General features: G+C 43.0%; 1 protein-coding gene across 1 annotated transcript in view; it reads right to left on the bottom strand.

Moving 5' to 3' along the window:
• VPS53 (vacuolar protein sorting 53 homolog (S. cerevisiae)) overlaps positions 1-20,150 on the bottom strand; it is a 172,429-nt gene that overhangs the window by 36,408 nt on the left and 115,871 nt on the right. The window contains exons 15-17 of the mRNA XM_006891010.1: positions 17,939-18,086; positions 7,644-7,726; positions 6,514-6,592 (exon numbers count right to left, since the gene is read on the bottom strand). Of these exons, the coding sequence (XP_006891072.1) occupies positions 6,514-6,592; positions 7,644-7,726; positions 17,939-18,086 (310 nt within the window). The remainder of the gene's footprint in view (positions 1-6,513; positions 6,593-7,643; positions 7,727-17,938; positions 18,087-20,150) is intronic.

The raw sequence follows: 20,150 nt of genomic DNA, 5'->3' as shown, positions 1-20,150 counted from the left end.
ACTCTCACTACCACCAAGGATGCAGCAGCAGAGAGTGCAGTGTGCGTGTGCATCCTCTGGGGCCAGAGATTCCTGTGCTGGTCAGCCTGGGACCTACAGGAGAGTACCAACCAGCTGAGAATCAGAGACCAGAGCAGGCCTGGGGCTGCTGCCTCACAGAGCCTTGGCCAGGAGCCCATGTCCCAGCTTGCTGAAGGACTGGGGGTCCTTACTGGAGGGTGGAGGGGAGATGTCATAATTGGTTGGACTAAGGTGATCCAACAGAATGTGGAAATTATAAAACAGTATCACTCATATGCAAGTAAAATCTTGTGTTGGTGTTGTTATGTGCCATCGAGTTGCCTGCGACTCATAGCAACCCTATGTACAACAGCCCTAAATCCTGCTCTATCCTGTGTCAGCATCTTGCCTCTGACACACCTACCCCCATATCCTAATTAGGGAATCAATCCAACTCACTGAGGGTCTTCCTCTCTTGTGCTGTCCTTCCACCCTCCCAAGCATGACATCCCTCTCCAAAGACTGGTGTAGATTATTTAAAAAAAAAATAGCTGAAACAGTGGATTGACAGGGAGTTGCCAGAAATTCAAGGTAGATTCAAAAGAATCTGTAGAACAAAGACTATCACTGCTGATGTCAGATAGATCTTGGCATAAAGCAGAGAATACTAGGAAGATGTTTACTTGAGCTTTATCGACTATGCAAAGGTATTTGACTCTGGATTATAACAAACTGTGGATAACAATGGGAAGAATGGGAATCCTAGAACACATAATGTGCTCATGTGAAACCTATATATATATATATAAAGAAACAATTATCTGAACAGAACAAGAGAACACTGGATTTAAAATCAAGAAAGTGTGCATCAGGGCTGGATTCTTTCTCCATACATATTCAATCTATATGCTGAGCAAATAACTTGAGGAACTGTACTCTGTGAAGAAGAATTTGGTGTTAGATGGAGGAAGACTCATAAACAACCTGCAGTATGCAGATGACACAAACTTGCTTATAGAAAGGGAAGTGGACTTGAAACATTTGCTACAGAAGATAATAGACTACAGCCTTCAATATGGATTACTTATCAACGTCAAGAAAATAAAAATCCTCACCTCTAGACCAATATAATATGAAACACCACAACAGATGGAGAAAAGATTGAAGATGTCAACAATATCAGTTTACTTGGATCCACAATCAATACCCATGGTAACAACATTCAAGAAATCAAAAGACGTGACATTGGGACTATCTGCTGTCAAGGACATAAAGTCCCAATGAACAAAGAACAATTTAACAACTAAGGTGAATCTGATCCAAGTCATGGTATTTTCCATTACTTCCTATGCATCCAAAAGTTAGAAAGTGACAAACAATAACAGAAGAATTGATGCCATGGAGTTCTGTGTTGGAAAAAGAGTGCTAAATTGGCTGTCAAAAGAACAAACAAGTCTTTCTAGGAGATGTGAAAACACAGTGCTCCTAAGAGGCAGGGATGGTGAAACTGTGTTCCACATACTTTGGGCAAGCTGCCAGGAGGGACTGCTCCTTGGGGAAAAAACATCACGCTGGGAAAAGTGAAGGGTTGAGAGGAAGACCCTCAATCGGATGGACTGACACACTGACCGTAATAACTGGCTTGAGCATACCAGAGAGATCATGAGGATTGCACAGGATAGTGCAAGGTTCAGATCTATTGTTCACAGGTTGGCTATGAGTTACAGTCAACTTGATGGCACGTACCAACAAGAGAACTTTATAGCACTGGCCTAAAGCTGCAAGGCTGAAGGGTCTGCAAGCATGTTTAACAAGCTGTCCAGAATGAGAAATTATACTCTATGTTGTCAACCTGAGTTGTAATCTGTTAAATGCTAAAATTATGAGCATGGATCTGCTATGCAATTTTGCAAAATTGCTACTGTAATGAATTTCAGACCCAGTAAGTGATAGGATTGGTGGTGGAATTAGCGGACATAGGTACAGGAGCGTGAAGGACATGTCTGACCTTAGGAGGATTGGTTTTGTGTTATGGGTGTTCTTGATGGCAACTGTTCATTATTGTAGAGTTAGTGGAGGACAGATACAGCTGTCCCTGCACTGCTTTCATTCTTTTTACCCTGAAATACTTGAAGGGGCCACTCAACACATTGTCTTCCCCATAGGAAAGTCATGAGTCCGATCAAGAAAAATGAAATCAACACTGAACATAATGATTGTGAATGTTTGTAGAATTAATGTAAACCTTGCAGTAGCAAGTACCTACTGTCTGGGATAAATACCTAGCCTGACTTTGCCTCAATTTCCACCTTTACCAAAAGAAGATACTGGGACCTACCCTATATGCTGTGGTATAAGCCTTGCATAATGACTGACCAGAATTAGAATCTTGGCTCTGCCATATTCTAACTAAGAGACAATGGATAAGTGATTTAATCTCTTTGAATTTCCATTTCCTTATCTGTAAAAGGAGAAAGTAATATTATTAATAATAATAACAACATTTCTTTTTCTCACTGTACATAAAAGATATGTATCCACAGCATTGGTTATTCTAACTTTTCTCCCCAATAGAATATAAACTTTTTGGATGAAGCCTTATTTTCAATCCTGTCTATAAGTTCGAGTACAGAATAGACCTTGGAAATCCAAAGATCTTCAGGGAAACTGGTGATTTTTACAAGATTCTGAGTGTTTGTAATTTCATGCCTTTGTTTACACTGCTCTTCTGCTCCAAATGCCTTCCTAATCTCAAATTTGCTCAACACTGTCACTCGTCTTAGTCTGCTTCAAATGCCACTTTTGTGTAGGTAAAGAACTAAAGGCACAAGGTTTGAATCCACCAGCTGCTACGTGGAAGAAAGATGAACAATCTCTTCCCCTGTGATTTACTGCCTCTAAAAACCCGATGGAGGGTCAGCTTTGATTCGGTTCCAACTGACAGTATATAACAACAACAAGAATGGTAATTATTACCTTCTGTCATACATTACAGTTATTTAAGCACTCCTTGTCTCATGTGTATTTTGGTCCATGCCTGCAGGAATCTAAGTGCCTTGGGATATGGTCTATGTCTTTCTCAGCTGTGCAGCTCCCAGCACTGTGCTGGGTAGATTCTGAATTGAACTGTTCCGTTTTAGCATAAAAATATGGAATCAGAGACAGTCATAATCATCATCATAAAAAAATTTTGAAGAAACTGCACAAAACAGGATGTAGGCATAAATAAGAAAGGGTATGCTGAATCCATCTGTGACCACTTGGCTTGGTTATATCTGGTCATTTTCATCACATGGGTTTCATTTTGCTAGAACTCCAGAAGACTGAGACAAAAAAGTAATGGTCTACCAGTTGCTGCATTCCCAAGTCTGTGGTTTTTCCCTGATGTAAACAAAAGAGCGGAAAGGTACAGTCTCTGTTAATAGCTGCTAGTATGGATCTGGGGGTGGGGAATGGGTGGTAGTGGAGTTTGAGGAAAATGGACTGATGAACTGACAGTTCATATAAGCAACACCTGGAGTGCTAAACCCCCTCTAAGTGTTATTTTACTGAGAAAAATATGTCCATTCTTCCTTGGGTGAACGTAAAAATCCCTTTGCCAGCTGCATTCCAACCTCAAGTGTGTGGCAGTTCAGGAGAGATGACAGCTGGAACAGATCATGGTCAGGATGTAGTCAACGTTCACCAGCAGCTCGGGGGTAATCAGAACCTACAAAACGAGCCCACGGGGCCCTGTTCCTGCCTTTATTTTCAGAGGATGGACTGGCCTCAGTTTGCCTGCTCTGAGTGCTCCACTCACAAACACTCAGAACCCTGGAAATACATATCAAGATCTGACTGGCAAAAGGATCTGCTTTTTGAATAGAAACTTTGTGGCATCAGCTATTTTAGAACTCCGCAAATCATTCCATAAAACCCCAAACTAAGTTTTTGGTACTGGTTGTATTTTTGTTAAATATTTATAATCTGCAAAACCAAATTCAGACCACATGTCTTCTTACAAGACCTTCCACTCCGCGGCTCCTGACCAGAGGGAGAGGGGATATTGAGCACTTTATGAATGGCACCAGGCCAGTCACTCTCTTCATGTTCTGTCCTATTTCAACTTTGGGGGCAGACAGCTGCATTCTCCTCAAAGGTGAGGAAACCTGGTCCCACAAGGGTTAAGTCATTTGCTCCAAATGCCTGGGGGCAAAACTCCAAGCGCTAGGTCGGTGTGCCTCCAGAGTCAATGTTCTTTCCATTGCACTCTGCTACTGGTCAGGATGCTCCCGAGAAGTTTTCCCCGATTTTTCAAGTATGCTACAAGAGCCTAAACCTCTAAAAGATGGGTTGGCAAAAGATTTCTGTCCAGAGCCAGATAATAAATATTCTGTGGCTTTGTGGGGCATATGGTTTTTGTCATAAATACTTAACTGTGCTGCTGGTAGAGCACAAAAGCAGGCACACAGATAAGCATAGATGAAGAATGAACACAGCTTATGTGCCAATAAAACTTTATTTATGAAAACAGGAAGTGGGTTAGAATTAACCTATAGGCTGAAGTTTGCTGACTCTCAGTCTAAAAAGTTATACAGATTGCTATTTGCCCAGCTGTTGTTGTTATGTGCCTGTTGTCTGTGATTTACAGCAACCCAATGTACATTAGCTCTGAACCCTGCTTTATCCTAAGACAACCCCATCATCTCCTGACAGACCTAATTCCATTTCTCCACTCACTGAGTCAATCCAACTGATCCAGGGTCTTCCTCTTCTGCGCTGTTCCTCCACCCTTCCAAGCTTAATGTTCTTCTCTAAGGACTTGGTCCCTCCTGGCAACGGGCCCAAAGTATGTCAGAGCTTCAAAATCCTTGCCTCCAGGGAGCAGCTTGGTTTCACCCTCTCTAGGACTGACCTGTCTGCTCTCCTGGCAGTCTACAGTATAGTCAACACTCTTCTCCAGCACCACAACTCAGATGCATCTGGTCCTTCTATCATTCGTAGGTATTGTCCAGCTCTCTGATGCACAGCAAGTAACTACAAAGACCATAGCCTGGATCGGCATACCTCAATCTCCAGACTTACATCGTTGCTCTTCAGCAGTCTAGAAAGATTCCTCACAGCAGACTTTCCAATGTAATTTGTCTTCTGATTTCCTAACTGCTGGTGCCAAGAATGTTGACTGCTGAACCAAGCAAGCTGAAGTTGTTAACAATCTCAATCTCTTCTCCATCTATCATAAAGCAGCCAGTTGGCCTAGTGGTGCAGAATCTTTGTTTTCTTGAGCTTCAATCCATACTGAAGACTACAAAGAATCACCTATTTCTAAAATAAATAAATCAAAAGTATGAAAAGCTTCTTTACCAAAGCTATTATGAGTAGCTGGCCATTACCCGAGTTCCAGCTCACAGTGACCTCTACCGGGTTTCCCAGGCTGTACAGCCTCATGGGAGGAGACTCCTCATCTTTTCCCCTTGCAGCTGCTGGTGGATTTAAACCACCAGAGACTCTAGGACTTTGGTTAGCAGTGCCACATGCCTGCGCCTTTTTAAGGTATAGTTTGGGCACCAAAGGAACTTTTAGGAAGAGATAACATGGGCACATAAAAGCCAAGATAGCAACAGGAAGCAGAATATGGCAAATGCCATAAAATGGGACTAGAGACTGAAGGCAGCTACAGAATTAAAAAAAAAACAAACAAACCAGGGTGCATGGGACCTTTCCAAATTACTGAGGAGTAGGGATGTCAGTTTGAGGATGAAGTCTGATTCAAGCCATCATCTTTCCGATTACTAGCTATGCCAAGACTTGGACAGTGAAGAAGGATGACAGAAAAAGAACTGACACCTTTGAGCTGTGGTGTTGGAGAAGAGCACTGAACATCCCATGATGGCCAAGAGAAAGAACAGATATGTCTTGGACATGTTGCCAGGAGGTGCTATTCCTTGGAAAGGGACATGATGTTGGGAAGGTGGGGGGTCAGCGAAGGAGAGGAAGATCCTTAACCAGACAGATTGATACAGTGACTGCTGCAGTGGGCTCTTGTGTGTCAAGAAGTGTGAGGATGGAGCAGGACAGATCTTTTGTGCATAGTGTCGCTATGAGTCACGCACCTAACAACAACAACAATGATCCTAATCAAATGCTCCTGCACTGGCCCCAGGGCTCAGACAGGACTGAAGAAGAGTTAACAGGATGGAAGGAAGAGATGGCAAATCACTGCCTTAAGCACTAACACACACACCCATTCTGTTGAGATCACACTGAGGTTTTCAGCTTGTGTCAGATATTAATCAAAGGCAATTTCTCCTTTGGACTTCCAAACACATTCGATCCTTGTCTCCTTCTAAAAGGACAAGAAAGTTGGCCTAAATACAAGATAAACTGAGTGCTCTGGGAACTCTTGGAGGCCTTTCCACTCGCCCAGCTGGTATTTTAAGCACCAAAGAACCGTGAAGCTATCAGTAGGGGCAGCAGAGACCATCTGGAGTTGCTCTTCAACATCTAATCAGAGGCCGCATCTGAACAGCTTACCTTGCTCATGGCGGTCAGGGCAGGATCGCAGGCGGCATCTAGATCCTGAACCAACAACTGAATACTGCTCGAGATGACGCTGCAAATCAATCAAAAGGCCACAGTTTTATTTCAAAACGGACCTGGTGACAATGGAGAGATATTCTGGCTCTTTGTTCATTCATGTCCTGGTCTTACCTGAGGGTTTCCTCTTCCAGTTAGGAAACAAAATTCTATAGTTTGCCTCCTTGGTGGTGCAATGGTTAAGAGCTCAGTTGCCAACTACAATGATGGCAGTTTAAACACACCTGGAAACCCCGTAAGAGAAAGCTCTGGAGGTTCTGTTCTGTATAGATTTTGGGACACTTCTATTCTGTCATACAGGGTCAGCGAATCAAAAATAAATTTCAAAATGCTCAACAATAACAGAATCTCTATAATCATAATCCCAGAATCCACCTTTGTGTCTCCCTCCAAATATATTTTATCAAATCAGAAAGGAAAAAACTTTCTTTATGTAACACATAGATAAATAAAAAATCAGGGGAGAAGAAGTAGCCTAAAAAGAAAACTTTGACTTTTTTGCAATCAGTGGTTGATATCAAAACAGAAACTTGGTCTATCCACAGCTCATTTAAAGCCAGTGGAACAAGGACTGTTAACAAGGACACAATTGGAGAAAGAAATAGTCCATGAAGATGGTCATCCAGGAAGCAGCACATCAGCTTCTTCGATTGAAAAGCACTGTTCAACCTTCCCCTGTACACGCCCCTCTCCAAGGCTAAACTCATGTTCTAAAACACCAGAGGTGGTGCAGGCCCTCTGTGGACTGAGGAAGGGGACAACTTATAGTGCTCATGCCTGACCTTCCCGCAGGGATGTGCAAGGAGGATTCCGTCCTTTTTGTTACACTGGATAGTGTAAAATAAGGGCCGTGTAGCTCAAAAGATGCCTGCACCTGGGGAGACAAAATGGGAGGCAGAAGCACCAACTTCTCTGTGGCTGGTGGAGAATAACCTTGATCCAGCAGAAAGAGCAAAAGGCTTGGAAACCTGTCAGGAACTACGCTGACCTACAGCCAACAGCCTGGGACATGCTGCTTCATGAAGGACTCAGGGCGGGTCTCAGGCAAATACGTGCAAGGTACCTACGTGCTGAATGTGTCCATTTCTCCAGTCAGGTTGATGCGCTCGGTCAGGCTTACGTCAACCTTTTCTTTGAGTTTTTCTTCTAGCTATTAGAAAAGAAGACAAACAAAAGTACACTTACTGATTCTCCAAAGGCGCAGTAGAAGGACAATAATTAGCATTTACGGGGTTGATGGCACAATTCTAGACACTTTTCATGTATCAACTCATTTCATGCTCACAACGTCTTATGAAGAAGATTCCATTTTCATGACCAGTTTCCCAGTGAGGAAACAGAGGCTCAGAGAGGTCAAGTAACCTACGGTGGTAAGCAGCAAGGCTGGAACAAACATTTCCTTCAAAGCCCGTGTCCTTCAACTCTGTAACACACTTGCTTCTTATGACACAATGCTAACTCATCCCATTACCTTTCAAAAGGCACTGATTTTAGGATGTCTCCTCCCCACGAACTTTAGGCTTGCCAAACACACTGGAAATCTTCGGTAATGTATGGCAGTAAAATCTGCTGAAATACTTGTTGAGTGCTGCTGTGGGCTGGGTACCAAATCAGGTGATGGGGATACAGCATTTCTGCCCTCATCAGGCTACAGTCTAGGATAGAAACACTCAACAGGCAGCCAGCAGCCCCAAACAAAAACACATCTAACAACAACAACAAAATATCCAATCTTTTGGTGCTGATCTAATTCTGTGGTAACTTCATGTGCTATGAAGTATAGCAACTAAGCAAGAACTTTAACATATTTCAAAAGATCCCTGGAAATGGGGAAATCTAGCACTTTCAAACCTCTTTCCCCAAACTCTAGTAAGACAGAAATGTTTTGTCTTAAATTTTAAAATGTTCTTAAAGAAAACCCCAGCTGTCTTTGAATCAACCCCAGCTCACAGTCAGTCCATATGTAACAGGACAGAACTGTCCCACTGGCTTCTCCTGATTCTGATCTTCCCAGAAGCAGATCACTTAGGCTTTACCTAAGTAAACACTGACTTTTTTGTCTAGTGGTGTTGCTGTTGTTATGTGTTGTCAAGCTGGAACTGACTCATAGCTGACTCTCCAGTGGGTTTTCAGGGGCTGTAAATGACATGGGAAGAGTCTGCCCCCCTTTTTCACTTGGAGATGTTGTTGGATTCAGCGTGCCTTTAGTTTGGCAGCACAACTGAACATAAACCACTGAGTCCATTCCTACACATGGTGGCCTTCTACTGAGTTCCTGAGGCTGTAAATCTTAATGAAAACAATATGTGGAGGTGGAAGTTTGGGTGGTCCAATCTCCCACAGAGTGGTTAGCAGACTTGCAGGGCTGGCCTTTCAGTTAGCTGCCCAGTTACATCACCAGGACAGGCCCCTAGGGCTTCAGATGGTCTGGGGAACATAACATAGTCTACAAAGACAATGTTCTTTATCCTGCTTTGGTGAGAGGTGATCAAAGTCTTAAAATCCTGAGTGGCCATCTAAGGAGCAACTATTGGTTCCTCCCTGTGCCGAGCAAAGAAGACTGAAGAAAACCAAAGACACATAGAAACAATCGGTCTGAAGGTTGAATGGACCCCACAAACCTCAACCTCCACAACAAGGACCAGAAGAACTAAATGGTGTCTTTCCTGAAAGGGATCACAGTGGAGAATTCTGCACAGGGTGAAATAAAAATGTGGAACAAAACTGGAAAACCATAAAAACAGCCAGGCCTGATGATGTGACAGAGGTTGATGCAACCCCTAAGACTAAAATCCTGAGTCACTCGTCACCTGTAACTGAACTCAGCCCTGTTGTTATTGTTATTGTTGTTACTGTGTGCCATTAAGTCAGAACAAATTCATAGCTGACCCTCCAGGGTTGTCAGAGGCAGTAAATCGTATGGGAGGAGACTGCCCATCCTATGCCCTCGGAGTAGCTGGTGGATTTGAACCACGTGTCTCTGGGATTGCAAAGTAGCTTCCTACCACTAGGCCACGAGAGCTCCCTAAACTCACCCCTATGTTTCAATTTTCAGACAAACAATTGTTGTAAAGTGCTGTCGAGTTGAGTATGACTCATAGTGATCCTACAGACAACAGACCTAAGCCCTGTCCTGTCCTGTGCCATCCTCACAATCTCTGAGAGCCCACTGTTGCAGTCACTGTGTTAATCCACCTGGCTGAGGGTCTTCCTCTCTTCTGCTGACCCATCTTCTCAAACATGATGTTCCCCTCTAAGGAATAATCCCTCCTAGCAACATGCCCAAAGTATAACAGATGAAGCCTTGTCATCTTTGCTTCCAAGGGGGACTCTGGCTGTACCCTCTCCAAGACATGTCCGTTTGTTCTTTTGGCAGTCATGGGATGTTCAGAATTTTCCTCCAACACCACAGAACTCTCCTCCAACACCACAGTTCAAAGGCATCCATTATTTTTCTACCATCCTTATTCACTGTCAAGCTCTCAACAGCATAACAAGTGACTGAAAAGCCCATAGTCTGAATCAGGTGTACCTTAGTTCTCAAACTAACATCATTGCTCCTCAGTGATTTGCAGAGGTCCTTGACTGAAGATTTTCCCAGTGCAATATGTCTCCTGATCTCCTGATTGTGGGTACCAAGTGTATTGATTGGGGATCCAAGTAAGATGAAGTCGTCACAGTTTAAATCATTTCTCCATTTATCATGTCATCTATCAGCGCAGCAGTGGTGAGAATTTTTGTTTTCTTGACATTTTGATGCAATCTATATTGAAGGATGTGATGTTTGATCCTCTTCATCAAGTGCTTAAAAGTTTAACAGTAACATCAGGGAGCTACTCACTCCTTAGGATACTCAATCATACAAGATCAAAGAATTGCATTAACCCAAGAATAAAGGTCAGAAGGTAGGAAAAGATAAGATGGGTATAAATGATAATCGCAGGGAGGAAGAGGGAAGCTGTTGTTGTTGACCCTCCAGCAGGTTTTCAGAGGCAGTTAACTAAATGGGAGATTTCTCATCCTCCTGTGGAACAGCTGGTGGATTCAAACTGTGTGGCTTCAGAATTACAGTGCAACTTAACACTCAGCCATGAGGTCTCCCTACAATAATGAGGGAGTTGTAATGAATCTTATACAATAAAATGCACACAAATGGTTAAAAAGTGAAACCAATTTGCTCTGTAGACTTCCACTCAAATCACAATAAAAACTAAAACAAAAAACAAAACAAAACAAAAACCCCCAGATATATTTCTGTTCTCACACAGTTCACATTCTAATGTTTGACAAAACTGGAAGCCACACAAATTCTGACACACACTCACAATGCTTACTCTTCAACAACCTCTCTGTTGCACTGAAAAGAAAATCTTAGCTTCTGTTACTTAGATCCTGTCTAGTTCTTTGGCCCACATCTCCTTGCTCTCTCCCTTGCCTGCCAGCCTCCAGGACACTGGTTTAAGCTTCTGGGGCCTATGAAGGTATTTACCTGCATACTTCCTGCTTCTACCTGAAAGGCTTCCCTAACTTAATCCCTGATTTAACATCCCCGCCCCACCTCCAGTGCTCTTCTCCATTTCCTAACCCTCAGGTCTGCTTTGAAACCACCTACTTGGAGGTCCTCCTTGACCACTGGATTTCAGCAAGCAGGCAACTCCCTTGCTCTCTCCCCCAAACAACTGCTTCCCTCTGAGCTGCTGTTGTGCAGTGCTGTCCAGTCGGTTCTGACTCATCCAGAACCACACACTGCCCAGTCCGGAGCTAGCTGCACAACGGGTGCTGGTTTGACCTCACTGCTGCAGCCACTGTGCCAATCCGTCATGTTTAGGGTTCTTCCTCTTTCTCACTGACCAAGCATGTTGTCTCTCTCTGACACTCGGTCCAAAGGATGTGAAAAGAAGTTGTGTCATCACTTCTAAAGAGCATTCCGGCTACACTTCTTCCAAGACAGATCAGCTTGTTCTTTTGCCAACCCTGCTGATATTTCTGGCCAGCGCCGTAAGTGAAAGGCATCAAGTCTTCTGCTGCTAGATACCCTCTGACTGACGGCAGCTGCCCACAAGTGAGCAAAGCACTGTCCGCGCCGGCAGCAGCTTCACATGCCCTGTATGCTTCAGCCCACTGTTAGAGCCACTGTGGTAACTCACCTCACTGAAGATTTCCCTCATGTCACTCACCCTCCACTTCAAACATGGTGTCCCATGTCAATCTTTTCTCACGGTCAATCCGTCTTAGCACTTAACCACAAAAATCTTGTATTCCTGGCATCTTACATTAGTATGTTACATATTACAACTAATGAACCAAAACTGATAGGTCACTGACACGCTTTTTAAAAAAATTTATTTTTCAGTTCTTCACTGTTTGGATTCTTAAGTATCTCTGACTTTCTGTTTCTTCCTGTCCACCACTATTCCTCCAATGAAACTTCTTTTATCAAGAAACAGGCCACCTGCCCTCCAGATTTCCCCTGCTTAGACTGTGCTGACGGTGTCCCTAAAGCATAGAGAAATTAGTATGCCCCTCTGTCCTTTGCATTTGCTATAAACTGGTAGTTGATTGTAGAGGCTTGATCTGAGTCAGGTTCTTTTTTTAAGACAATGACTTCATGTACATCTAATAAGTAACATATAAAGTTTGGTGGGGTGTGTGTGTGTGTGTGTGTGTGTGATATCAACAGCTATTGATATTCAATGTGCAGAACCACTTTCCCATGAAGAGGTTGTAAAAACACTATAGTTGGCACGGAGGCGGTGTTATCTGAAACCCTCTAACTTGATAAGGGAGGAGGAATCTCATTAACCACAGTTTCATCACAAAGCTGGATCATGTGAGGTCAGATATGCCCCATGCTCTTTGCTCAAAACCTTTTCTACCAATTCTAACACTAACTGTCCAGTCCACATCGTTCATTATCTCCCTAATGGGTTCAAGAATCCACTGCAACAGCTATAGAGAACTCAAAAACAGTACTCAAAACTTCGGGATTTATAAGGGAAGGAACAGGTTATAATTCCGGTTCAGGAACAACTCTGGATACAGTTCTTGAAGCAGCACAATAGCCTCTTCCCTCAGTCTCGCTCATAAAGTAGGGCTTTCTCAGGGCCTGAGCTTCATGGTCTTGCCCTCCGCCCTTGTTGGGCAAATGCTACAAAGCACTTCGAGCTCTGCCGAGACAGGCCTTTCTTTGTTCCTTGGTTTTGCAGACGTGACTTTGGCCTTGCTCAGGCAACTGTTACTAAATTCTCTTAGCTTTACGGTTTCAATTGCCAACAGCACCTCATTCCACCAGTAACTTCTGCTGAAAGCCTCTGCTCTGGCTCTGGCGGCTGGCAAACCAAGCTCCCTGACAGATGCCCAAAGGCACCCATTCTGCCAACAAGCACTCAGCATTCTCACCGTGGGCTGGGAGCTCACAGCTGAGTCTCACGCCAGTTCTCTGGCTCTTCAGTCTCATCCAGTGCCTTTTTCCCACTCGCCTCTTCTAAGGTGTTACAAATCTGCCTCTCCTGGATCAAAAAAGTTTCCATTCAGGTATCTCAGATCACAGAGACAAGCTGCAATTTCTGACACTTCTTTCCTGACAGTTGCAAGGTCTCCATTTTCTACCTGTAGATGACTCAATTAGTGCCTTGGCAAGAGGGCAAAACTGATCAATCCCCATGCTAATGTTCTACACACTGTATTTAAATAGTTCTACATTACAACCACACGACCCAGTCACACAGTGGATCACAAACGTCTCATATTTACATGCAGGAGAAGGATGGACAATCTCCTCCCCTGTGATTGTCTCTGAAAATCTACAGAAAGGTCCGTTCCAACTCTAAGGCACAGAACAACAACAGCAACAACAACAACATATTTACACAGTCCTAGCAAGTCATATGATAGGAATTACAAAGATCATAGCTAGAAAAGTTTTATTAAGCTTATTATTAAGCTTTTCTGCACCACAGAAGTATGAAACAATGATAGTATAGCTTTTCTTTATGAGCCACATTCTTTTCTATAAAGAGATTCTTTCACATCATCAATTTCTTGGCTACTCTAAGAATCAGAGGGCAAAGGCAAGGGAAGTATTTTCTGTTTGCCAGGTTTCAAAATGAGGTAGTTCCTTGGATCTTCAAGGGTGTTAAAAAATTTCTAAAGCATGATCTTATAGCCAACTTAATAGACTTGATGTTTTCAATTAGTGTCAGTCAGTATCTTTACTGAAGCTTCTGTTGCACCGTCTTTTACCAGGAAAGCTTATTCAAGTTGGCTCCCGTATTACTTTCCTAAGGCTGATACGCTGCTGTTGTTACGTGCTGTTGAGTAGTCTGAGACTCATAGCGACTCCATGAACAGTAGCTCTGAAGCCTGCCCTGTCCTGAGCCAGTCTCACTGTCTCCAGCACACCTGGCCCCATTACCCCTAGTCACTGTGACAATCCATCATATCCAGGGTCTTCCTCTCCTGCGCTTTCCCTCCACCCTTCCTAGCATGAGGACCTTCTCTAAGGACTTGTCCCTTCTGGCCAGATACCCAAAGTATCTTGCCTTCCACAATTCTTGCCTCCAAGGAGCAACCTGGCTTCACCGTCTCCAGGACAGGCCCATTTATTCTCTTGGTAGTCCACTGTATGTTCAATACTCTTCTCCAACACCATAATTGAAAGGCCTTGATTCTTCTTCTGTCTTCCTTAGTCACTGTCCAGCTTTCAGATGCATAGCAAATAACTGAGAAGACCATTTTAACAAACTTTGTGGCTTAAAATTACAGAGATTCCATCAACAAACGAATGGATAGAGAAGCTGTGGTATATTCACACAATGGAATACTACGCTACATTGAAAAACAAAGAACTCATGCAATATTATTCAAAATCGGTGACCCTGGAGGACATTATGCTGAGTGAAATATCTCAGTCACAAAAGGACAAATACTGCATGGTGCCACTGTTGTAGAATGGGACTGACATCAGGCTTGGGGTAAGACTGACAAAAACTGGATAAATTATGCATACTGTATTGAAACAGATAGGGATAGAATAATTTAAAAGCAATATATGATAGGGTATTATGGTTATCACAAGAGTCCAGAATTAAGGTTGCATAGTAGAGTGTACTCGGGACAGTGGAAGGGGTGCAGGGGGATTGTATACCAAAGAAGGAATTTTTCTTTTGCTTTTCAGAGAGGAGCAAACTGGGCAGGGAGAAAAGTGCAACAATGAATGAATGAAAATCCAAAATCTCTGTAAATGTTCATTAAAATTAATAAAATTTTTAAAAAATTACAGAAATTTGCTCCCTCACAGTTACAGAGGCCAGAAGCCTGGAATCAGAGTTTTGGCAGGGCTATCTCTTCAAGAGGTTGAGAGATAATTCATTCCATTCCTCTCTTCTGGTTTTTAGTGGATGCTGAAAGTCCTTGGCATTCCTTGGCTGACACATGTATCTCTTCAATTTCTTTACCCCCCCCCCATCCTGTCCCCTTCATCTTCATATGGTAACTTCTCTTTTTTGTGTGTAAAAACACCAGTTACTGGATTCAGGGCCCACCAGCAAGTTAGAACTTAGATACGCCTCTTCTGTGGGACACAACTGCACTCAAAGCAGCCAACGGTGAGTTCCATGAGGTGAACATCAGACAGACTGTCACCCTCTCACCTCTTTTGCCAATTCTGACATCAGCCACCCCTTCTGCAACACTCTACTTCTCTAGTGGGTTAGTGAGTCCTATGCAGTAACCACAAAGAACTCACAGATCACAGTTGTAGTTAGGTGGTTTATTAAAGAATCTGCAATACACAACTTGAGATCACAATTAAGAAGCATGGAGGCTAGTTCACCCTTCCTCAGTGAAGGACAGCTCCCCCAGAGCCTTGCTCAGGCTTCTTTTTGGTCTGCTGATGACAGGCCTCCTCTCAGACAGTCCTCCTTAGGGTCCCTTAGGACACACCCCTCTTGGCCTGCCATCTGTTGCCAGTGGCTTCACCACCAGGCTTTTTTCAGATCTCTCACTGTCTTCAGTCTTATAATTTCCAATTCATGTTGGCCTCTTCTGTTTCTTTTCCTGTTTCTGTCTCTTAAAAATACTTCTGTGGAACTGACTGTTTATATGTACACATTTCTTGTCAATTTCAAGGCATACCTGGTCAGCAGGGTGACAAACTGACCAACTCCATTCTGGTGGGCCATAGACAGTTGACTGGAACAGAAGACCACAGGCAGCTCATTCGCACAATCCACAGACCAGGTGCACCCTAACCACAGGGCAGTTTATAGCACAGGGCAGACGAAAAAAGGATAAAACCCAAACTGTAGCTTACCAGGGAAATGTCAATCAACCTGGAGAAAAGAAATAAGCCCTGTGGGCAGAAACTAGGGCAAAGGTAACTCCTCAAGACTTAATAGCAGGGGAGGAAAAAGCTCTCAAGCTGTTTTTCCAAAGAATCAAGGCAAAAGGTCACAATTTTAAAAACCACATTTGACCGCACTACCCAGACCTGAAATTGGTGGTTTCTCCAGGAATCTCTGGATCCTTTTGCTGGAAAAATACTTAGAGGTCACAGTATCAGTGCAAAATATGTATTTATAGTCAATAAAAACAATTTTTACTAAATAAAAAAACAAAACACTGGCTACATGTATCACGAATCGTCGAAATGGTTTTGGATTTACTGACACTGCTAGAACTTCTAAGAATCTGTTGTAGAAAAAGAATGTAAAATATTGTAAGATGTTATCTCCAGAAATAATGCCCTTTGAAAGTTTATTTCTAGATACAGAATCTTATAAAAGCAAAATCGTAAAGCTGTGCAATGTTCAGAAACAGTATTATCTAATTTATGGTATAGTACCTTAAGTACCTTAATGGAATAGTCTGCAGTCATTAATACTGATGGTAATCGGAGAATTATAGCAAGAAAAGAAATCTTCACATTCTGATATTAACAGCCAAAATAGGATATAAAACTGGATTAATATTATAGAACATAAAACTATGTTTATGAAAAATGACTGAAAGAAAATAGAGTGTAAAGATGATTAGTTAAGGGTCATAGATCAAGACTCAATGCTTTCATAGTGGACAGAATTTGGTTTGTTTTACGTCCTATGACTTTTAAAAGACTATACTTAAAAGGTTCTATGTTGTTCTCTTTTGTAAATGCACAAAATAGTTAAAACACTGTTTCTTTGTCAAAAAACTCTGCCAACCTTGCCTTGGGTGTGCCCACAGTACTGCTGGCCTGCCTGGGGGTTCTTGGGGCTACCAGATGGCAGACTCTGGCTCCAAGGCCAAACCTTCACAGGTCATTACCTGGGGAACTCAAAGTTCCCACGTCTCTGAACAGCACGCTCCGGCCTCCACCTCTGTTTGGCTGAATGACAACTGTGGAAGGTCACGTTGCCTCTTGCACTGGCTCCTGGGAGCTCTCAGCTCTACTGCCTCAACAACTGTTCATGACTGTCTTCCTATGTTCTGCTGTTGTTGTGTACCATCAAGTCGGAACTGCCACAAAGCTGACCCTCCAGAGGGTTTGCAGGGGCAGTTAATCGCACAGGAGGAGACTACCCATTCTTCTCCCATGGAATAGCTGGTGGGTTCAAACACATGCCTTTGAGATTGCAGTGCAGCTTCTTGCCACTGGGCCACCAGTGCTCCCTATGTTTTAGACATGGATAAATAATAAACCCAAAACGGGAGACAGAGCAGAACTTTTCCAGACTGCTTTCTCTCTCCAGGCTTGGGGTACATTCCAGACTAAATGTGAAAAGGAACTTCTAATCCCACGACCATGGCAGAACAGAAAGTTATTCTGGGTCTTCCTTCTGTTAAATCCGTTCACTGCACTATTGCCATTAGGGGGGCTCCAAAAGAGGTATCACCATTTCCTGCCTCGCAGTTCCTGAACGTCAGTGTCCCAAACAATGGTTGTTTATTTAGGCACCTTGAGAATGCTACGTAAATTTCAAGAGACACATAAAAACCCAAAGGCTTATGCTTAGCTTAATTATATGCTCTGAGAATGGAATAACTGGTTGTGACTCACTGCCACCAAAGGCTTGGGTCCCATTAAATCTGCTGCTGCTTTTCTCATACAGAAACAGTGCTACTGACCTACTTTTAGGAGGATATGCCCTCATACCAGTCATGCTTCCTTTGCCCAGGCTTCCTGGGAACAAGGTCCCTCTGTTAAGATGGCTGTGTGGGCAGTTTTCTAGTTACGTGGCAAGTTTCCCTCCGTGGGAGGCTAACGTGTCTGTCCGAAGTTGACACCCTGGGCCATGTTAGGTCCCATACTCCCCTTAGCTAAGTGGCCTGTGTGGTTTAGGAGAGAGAAGTGGTAAATGATGGCGAGACCCGGGCGGCTCACCTGCTGGGTGGTGGCCAGACAGTACTCTGCTGTGCTCAGGATGCTGCAGATCAGACACAGCTCCTCCAGCGTGAACTTGGCTGCTTCAGAGCCCTCCTTTTCCTTGAGGAGGCTGCTGATGGTCAGCCCCCCACTGCTGCTTGTGGTTCTGAGGAAAAGGAACAGAAATCCTGTCAGGCTGGGACTTCTAATTTGCCTCCTGCTCTCATTTGATTCTGCACATCCCAGCACAAAGCAAAGGGGGAAAGGAAATGCTGGACGCAGCCCAAAGCAATTCACCTACAATGAACCCTCTTTCTTCACCTTACCTTGACTATGTTTCAATTCTGACCCTTGGAAAGAGGAAGAGACACTTATAAGAGTCAGCCAGTAATCAGAGTGAAGTGAGTGACTTGGAAACTCAGAGAAGGACGCAGAACTGCCCCTCTCCTTAGTTAGGAATTTTCTCATTTAGGATCATCTCTGGCACAAAAGCAAATTTCCCAATTGTTTCTCTCTGTTAAGAAGACACACCCTTCACCAGTGACCATTCTCAAAGGGATCAGAGTAGAAGATCCTGGGTAGGGTGGAGGAAAATGTGAAACAAAACTCAAAAAATGTAAAGAGGGCGTCTTTACTGGTCCAATAGAGACTTGTCACCTTTAAACCTGGAACAAAACTCACCCTCACAGCTGAACTTTGAGGAAAACAAAAGACAGGCTTGTAAAGTTAACAATAATGTCAAGGAGGCATTCACTCCTTAGAACAACCAACCAGATAAGATCTGCTCAAAGATAAAGCCCTGAAGGCAGGAAGGGGTAGGACAGAAGCATTAAAAGAAATCAGAAGTAGGAGGAAGGAACTGGGGAAAAGCATGAGCAAATGTGGGTAGAGTAATTCAACGGGAAGCTATGATGGCCTAACAGGTAAAGAGCTGCACTGCCAAACACAAAGCAGGCAGTTCACCTCAACCGGAAGAAAGATTTACAGCCTCTGAAAACCTGCTGGAGGGTCAGCTGTAAGTCCATTCCGCCTGCAATGAGATAGAAATTGATGCTATAGAGCAAAAAGTGATTGAATGATTAAATGAAAAGCCTGTACGCTTTGTAAACTGCACTCAAATCACAATTTAAAGAAATTCTTAAAGAGAAAATCCTTCTCTTCTGCAGAGCATTTATGTTAACATGCAGATGGGTACAAAAGTTCCTGCCCAAAGCCTGATGGCCCCCTTGTTCCTTCTCTGCTTCACTGTGACTCTGGCAGGGGCTGTGTCCTTCTGTGACTACAGTTCAGTTGGACAGCCCCTCTCCCATAACCTCAACTCTCCACCAAGTTCCTGGGGGAGTACAACTAACTACCCACTGTATTTGGATGCTTCAAAGCCCTACCTCCCCTTCCCCCTGCCCTGGGTTTGGTGACCAACCTCTTTACTAACAAAACCTCAGCTGAATATGCTATTTGCTTCCCGCTAGGACAGTGACTAACACCCAGGAAAATGCTCAAGGAATGATGCTAAGTGAAACCAGCAGCATATAGCCCCAGTTCTGCTCAACCAAGAATGCATCTCACACTCATTACACGTACAAGTAAAGAATAAAGAATATATGCCAAAAAACTTGAAAATTTTTTATCTATGGGTGGTGAGATTATAGGTGATTTTTCTTTTCTTTTTTTTTTTTGGACTTCTCTGTGTCTTCTAAGATATAACAAATTTGCATTATTTTGTTAAGCAAGACTAATGTTACAGAAAAATTTTAATTAATTTTATCACAGTCAAAAAAGTTCTCACTAATATACATCTCTCACCTCAAATCCCTAAAGCATAGGGATTTTATTTTCATTCCTTCCAAATAATGTCAAACTCCTATTTGTGACAGATTTTTTAGTGACAACAAAAGAAACAAATTGCAGGACTGTTAAATTTAGTCATAGAGATGGTGTAAATATTAAATTAGGAAATATTACTTTAGACCATACTCTATTGCTATCAAAATCATCACCTTAAAGATTCTAGTCGAATGATCCACTCATATCATTAATCTATATGATAATATTCTAACGTATAAATAATTCAGAAGAGCTACTATAACTAGGAGCCATGCTGTATAATCCCCTACTCCTTCCTACTCCCAAACCCATTACATCTTTCAACATCAAAACCTACCCAGCATAGCAAGATACAACATCAGAGAGGCTCTGGAGGCAAAACCGTGTGAGGGGCAGCTGTATTTCT

This window comes from Elephantulus edwardii, unplaced genomic scaffold (genome assembly GCF_000299155.1).
Source record: "Elephantulus edwardii isolate Elephantulus edwardi_28Jun2011 unplaced genomic scaffold, EleEdw1.0 scaffold00094, whole genome shotgun sequence".
Classification (NCBI taxonomy): domain Eukaryota; kingdom Metazoa; phylum Chordata; class Mammalia; order Macroscelidea; family Macroscelididae; genus Elephantulus; species Elephantulus edwardii.
This window is presented reverse-complemented; position numbering and strand designations above follow the sequence as displayed.